This window comes from Nematolebias whitei, chromosome 22 (assembly GCF_014905685.2).
Source record: "Nematolebias whitei isolate Nwh7 chromosome 22, NemWhi1, whole genome shotgun sequence".
Taxonomy (NCBI): Eukaryota; Metazoa; Chordata; class Actinopteri; order Cyprinodontiformes; family Rivulidae; genus Nematolebias; species Nematolebias whitei.
The window spans coordinates 13,986,100-13,992,520 of record NC_056519.1 but is presented as its reverse complement, the minus strand read 5'-3'; the positions used below and the strand labels follow the sequence as shown (position 1 = coordinate 13,992,520).

Genomic DNA, 6,421 nt, shown 5'->3' with positions numbered 1-6,421 from the left:
TTATCACAATTGATTTTTGTTGCAACAATAAAGTGGAAATCTTCAGTACCTTTAAGGTTGAAAGTCATTAAAGTTTGCAAGACTATGAAAAACTGAATTACACATTCAGAAAATAAATAGGAGTCCAAATTGAACTTCTAGGCAAAACCGACTAACCACCGTTTAATTTTAGCAAAATGTGAACTGAAATAATTTTCTGACCTTGTAGAAATCAAGATTATCCACTGAAGCAAACTCTTAGCGCAATGACAGAATGAGATTTGGATTGTTGTCTCCAAACACGGAGGAGAAATCCAGCAATGACGCAGCTCCTCCGTTGCGCACACGGCGCTTTTGGGCGCGTTTGGAGAGGTTTTGGAAACCGTTTTACGCGGCTGATTTAGTCACATTTCTCCACGCTTTTCAAAACACACAAGTGTCTGGTTTTACCTATTTATATGTTTTATGGACAGAATAAAAGACTTGGCATCAAATCTAAACGTTGTTATCTGTGCCACTAGAGGTAATCAGACTCCCGCTCCTTTCCTGAGCCGAAACCAGATTAGAATTTACGCACCGCAAAAACGCGGTGCAGTTTTAACAACTCGACTTAAGCAGGCAACTTAAATCAGCCTCATTGGGCACACACTATGCCTACAATAAAGTACTATATATTACAGACCACATTACATTCCCAGTAATAAACAAAACCACTCTCATTAACCCTTTGTCTCGGTTGGCAAGGAGATGGTGGTGTCCAAAATGGCTGCTCTCCATCCAGTTTCCCTGACTGTGCACAGAGTATCATTGTGCTCTGACTCGTGGTTAATGTATAATGTGGACCATATGGCATTTCCAGATCCGAGCCTTTATTTTGGTGGCACTTCCATCTGTGTGGACCCAACTAATGAGCTCCAATTAGTCATTAAACAGGCCCAAAAGACGGGCGTTGTGTGGCTTTTTCCACATGAGCTAATATTTGCTCGTCAAATATTTCCTCCTGAAACCGTTTACAACGCATTTTTATCTGCTATCTGCTCAAGGAACATCTGTGAGGACGTCCGCCTACCTCTAAACCTGGTCCCCCCTTCAACTGGCCCCCTTTGCGCCCACACGCGCGCCTCTTATTTGTTCACGTTTTGGAAGAAAATGTAATAAAGATAGACAAGGTGATGGATTTATGATTTATCAAAAGCACTTTACCATATGGCAGTCGTGGATGGAGCAGATTTCCAAATGTTTGCTTTATGGAGAGGAGGCCGGAGATCTTTATTTTAATCTGAGCCACTTCACCTGAGGGATGCTCCAGTCACGTGACTACTAGTCTTTCCCAGATGGCAGGATTTCTTTGTATATCTGATATTTTAGAGCTCTAAGAAACTTGTTCTCAACTTGATGCAGAGACAAAGAAGAAAGTCGGAGAGCTGCAATGTGGCGCACTTTGGACCGACATCCACTGCGCAAAAACAAAACTCTCTTTACTGCCAATTTACATGTAAATGTATTTTTTTTACGTATTAAAATCAAGATAATATAATATTTTAACCAAAACAATGAAGCAAACCTAAGGATTCTGTGTAAATCCTTGAGGAATTGTGCGCCAATTTCATTTTGATTTTGCGGCAGAGCACAAAAAAAAATTGATTCTTGGGTTAAAATCTCCAAAACATGAAGGCGCATCACTTTTTTATGGATAATAAGGAGATGGAAGTTAATATTCTAAAATGTGCAGAGTAAGGCTAAAAACAAGAACGGGTTGTCTGCGGAGTTATTGACACATCAGGAAGCACCGCGTCATGTTCAGCTTTGGCCCATAAATGTCTGCGGACAGCTCTGATTGCGCTCATTGTGCGGCAGAGCAGGTGCGCTCCTGGTCTCTCCTCACAAGAAGTTTCATCCTCAAAGCTAAACAAGATGCGCGGAACCAGCAAGGACCTGCACACCAAAGGTCAGCTTTCACTCCTTGTGCACTGATCGATTTAAGGAGCAGTTCGGGAGATTTCTGTTGTTTCATGAAAAGGTGTCGGCAGCGTGAACCAGCTCGGAGGGATGTTCCTCAACGGAAGACCTCTCCCTGAGTCCAAGAGACGGGACATGATCCAGCTGGCCTCGGAGGGAGTCCGTCCGAGTCACATCTCCAGGATTCTGCGGGTGCGCACGCTCCAAAATGGCACAACTTTGACGCGTTTTCTGTGCAAGAAGTTGCTCTGAAATGACGTCAGCTGGATATAAAATGCAGGTTATGACTCAGTTAAGGAGCTTTCATGCCAGAGTTTTACACGAAAATTATTTTTATGTTGAAAAATCACTCAATTGTGTCTGGTTCGTTCGAATGTGTGCGCAATCTCCATGAATTATCGCGAGATGTCGCAGTAGTACGTCTCTGCTTCTATCAAGTTAATTAAATGCAAGCTTTGCGTCTGGAAAAACTGCGTTTTAGCCACATTTGTTGGTTAAGGTCGATTAACTATGGCGGCCACTTTGATTGGATTGACTGCTAAAGTTAAAGAGCTGTAGATGCACATCCAATAATACCTTTCTGAAAGTTTCATTAAAATCCGTTCTGTGGTTCACAAGATATTTTGCTAACAGACGGACATAGTCTACTCCAAACAGTTAGTAGCAAGATTTTAGACAACTAGTTTGTTTTTACACTGTTCGCATTAGACTATATGTTTGAGATACATCCTAGCTATTACCACACCAAACTTTAGGCCAATCTCTGTAAAATTGACTGAGTTAAAGCCATTTATGCGTTTTTCAAGTTCCAACAGCTGTGACAGCTACTTTGATTCGAGTCAACTCCAAAATCTAATCAATAATAGATATATATTGTATGATTATCTTCAACAAGTTTCATCAAAGTTGGGCCGGTGGTTCATGAGATATTCTGCTAACAGACACACACAAAGACAGGCAAAAAACATCATCTGCCTTTGCCTATCAGCTTCAGGCAATATTAATGAATTATGTCTAACTGCATGTCTTCAGGTGTCCAACGGGTGTGTCAGTAAGATCCTGGGCCGCTACCGGAGTACGGGACTTGTGGAGCCAAAAACTATTGGAGGGAGCCGGCCCCGACTTCTCACCCCCGGGGTCATCTCCACCATCATCCAGTGCAAAAGAGAACACCCAACTATATTTGCGTGGGAAATACGCCAACGTCTTGCACTGGCACGGATACGCAAAGTCCCCAGCGTGAGTGAGATCTAAACGGGGGTTTTTATTTCAAACGTGCCAATATGTCAGCAGTTACTGGAGCGTTTTGTTCCACAAGGTTTCATCCATAAATCGGATTTTGAGAAAAATCCACTTGGATCATGGGCCGCTGTGCATGGAGATGAACTCCCATGCGAGGAATGAGAGACGTGAGTCTGACAACAATAAATTCATTTGATCACCTTCTCTGAAATAAACACATCATCTATCACGTCTGTTTGGCCTCACAGATTCATATTCTCTGGAACAAGAAACGCTGCCGGATGAGCAGAAATCTAAAGGTGCTCATCAAAGAAACCGCACCGCCTTCACCCCTGAGCAGAGGAGGGTCCTGGAGCAAGGTGACCAAAACCCATCCGGTACACCAAACCTCAACAATGTGAAGTTTACACTCACAAAACACGTTTCTGTCTCCAAAACCAGAATTCTTACAAAGCAAGTACGCTGATCTGTACACAAGAGAGAAACTGTCTGCTAAAACTAAACTCCCTGAAGACACCATCAAGGTAAGCTCATCATTTTGTATGTTTTTATCCCCACATCTGGTCGTCCTCGTCCTCCTGAGATGTTTCTCTCCTCTCTTAAAGGTCTGGTTTTCAAACAGGAGGGCTAAATGGAGGAGAGAAACCAAGCAGACGAGCAGCGCACACAGTAAGCAGGTTATAGGTGCAGTGGTGGGCACGGTAGTTACAGCCAGTTATGAATCTTGGCGCACTGTGATAGTGTCCAACATCTGCAGGGTGCTTGTAGGAGTGTTCATGTAAATAATGTCACCGTAATCAATGGAGGGAAGGAAAGTCGCAATTACAAGGCGTTTCCTAGCATTCAGAGTTAAACAGGATCTATTTCTTAAAAAGAAACCCAATTTAACGTTTAGTTTCTTTACAATGTTTTCAGCACGGGGCTTAAAAAAAGATGCAAAACCAAGATACCCAAATATTTATAAGAATTGACAAACTCACAGGGGCACCATTCGAAGACAAAATAGAAGGACGGACTGCTGGGACCAACTTCCTGTTTGAAAACAACATCCCTTTGGTTTTATCAGCATGTAGCACCAGTTTGAGAGGGAACAAATCTGACTGGATGATGTCGAATTCAGACTGTAAAAGCTGGAAAATCTTAGCAACTGTTCCAGCTCAACAATAAACAACTGTGTCGTCGGAAAAGAAATGTAAGGACGCAGCATCAGGAATGATCTGCCCTATATTATGTAGATTGTGAAGAGGGTGGGTCCTAAGACTGAGCCTTGTGGTACACCGTTAACAGATAGCTGTTAATGGTGCACCACAAGGTTCAGTCTTGGGACCTACCCTCTTCACAATCTACATAAGATTTATGGTCAAACACAAGATGAAGATTTAAGATTTTATGAATATTTAAGATAAAATAAAAATACTAAACATTTGGTATGTTGACTATGTTCCACCGTGAATAATATATGGGTTTGTGAGATCTGCGATTCTTTCCGTTTACATTTTACACTCTAAAAATCTTTATTATTTTTACAAAACCTCTCTTTGTTACAGTTTCAGTGTTTGAAGAGCAAAGCAGTGTAGTTCCTCTGAATCCTGTCAGCGTCACATCTCAGCAGGTAGGATGATGATGATTTTTGACTAATAGGCCTTAGGAGTAATTTAGTCCTTTTAGGAATAATTTGAATTGAACGTTTTTCTATCAAATGAATGTTTGAGCACATAACCCTGACAAAACAAAAAGCTAAGATTTGAAACTTTATAGGAGCAACATATACCAATGCTCACAAATGATAGAGAAACTTCAACTTTGCTTTTGTTGATTTGCAGGAAATGACCCGTGAACGCTCGTTGCAGCACAAAGCTACAAGAAAGTTGCAAAGTAGTTACTTCTTTCAAACAGACACAGGTATGGTCATGGAGATTTTTTAGGAGTTTTTTTAAATTAAAGTCTTTAATTTGACTTTACCTTAAATGATTATCTACGTCCTGTCATGCAGGAGTCTGTAAGAAAAATTGATGTTAGAGATATTTGGTTTCCTTTAAAAACCTGCACACCTTCAGTGCTTTTTTAAATGTAAAGACATTATTTTAGCTTTGACTTTCAGAAAAAAAAGTAGTTTAAACAAAACATGTGTCATTAGACACAGAATAGAAATGACTTAAGGAATGTTTGTAGCCATATATTCTGAGACGTTAACGTATAAGCATTTCTCCATCCAGTTCCCCATCACCTGAGTGACATGTTGCCACACACCCTGGACAAGTTCCCACAGGATGTCCACAGAGACTCCTTCCTGTTTCCACCGGTTTACCGTCACCCAAACATGAGGACGGCCCTCCCTTTAACATCTGAGCCCACCAGAGCCCACTGCTTGGAGCCTCAGCTGTGGGCCCAGCAGAGAACGCCATTCATTTGGAACCCGTTTCAAACGAACGAGAAGTTTCTGTCCACTCAGGATGTGAATCTGCAACTCTGACAGAAAATAGGACAACACGTCTAACTTAGATGGACAGCTTTCATACAGAAATACAAAGAAGAGTCCCCCCCCAGTCAAAATCAATTTTCTGTGAGTTATGACACTTTTTGGCCACTAGAGGGAGACAAAGGACGACTTACTTTCTGGTCAGATGTGCAGCATCGTCCATTTATTTCATTAAAGGGGAGTCATGCTAATCATTTTAGAAAAAGAAAAACAATTATTTGTGTAGTTAATAGTTACATAGATCCAATGAACCCACATGTAAAACAGACAAAGTACAAAATAAAGCTGGCAAGACGAAAAGCTTATAAACCTTTTTCTTTTCACTGTGATGGTTTATGGATGTGCTTATCCAGGAAATAGTCTGTTTCATGACGTGGTGTGATTAAACCAATAAATGCAGGGTTAGGGATGGCAGGGAGTAGATTTTAGAGGGTACATATTGTGCTAACAGAGAAAATTATAAGATGTATCAGGAGACTGGGTCTGTCATGGTTCTGATCAGTGACTTGGTCGGCTTGCTGACCATAAATCAGAGCTTCACGGATCATTTAGAAGGACCGCAAAATGAAGTGGATGTTATCTCTTTTATGGTGTTTGTTGAAGCACAGGAGGAGAAGTCGAGGCAACTTTCCCAGAGTTCCTGTCCAGTGGGAGAACCTATAAAAGTGCAGCTTCAAAACCTCTAAACCTGATGTGATATCTGTGTTGCTTCGGATCAGTTTTTATTGATGCAGCCGTCAGAGGGATCGAGTTCCTTGACGT

The 6,421-nt window shown here is 41.4% G+C and overlaps 1 protein-coding gene across 1 annotated transcript; it reads left to right on the top strand.

Moving 5' to 3' along the window:
• Positions 1 to 1,893: 1,893 nt before the first annotated feature.
• On the top strand, positions 1,894 to 5,653 carry pax4 (paired box 4). Its single transcript, XM_037696174.1, is given in 7 exon segments — positions 1,894 to 1,927; positions 2,000 to 2,130; positions 2,971 to 3,177; positions 3,257 to 3,539; positions 3,622 to 3,704; positions 3,786 to 3,849; positions 5,397 to 5,653. Coding segments are annotated over 7 exon segments (1,059 nt in total).
• Positions 5,654 to 6,421: the final 768 nt, after the last annotated feature.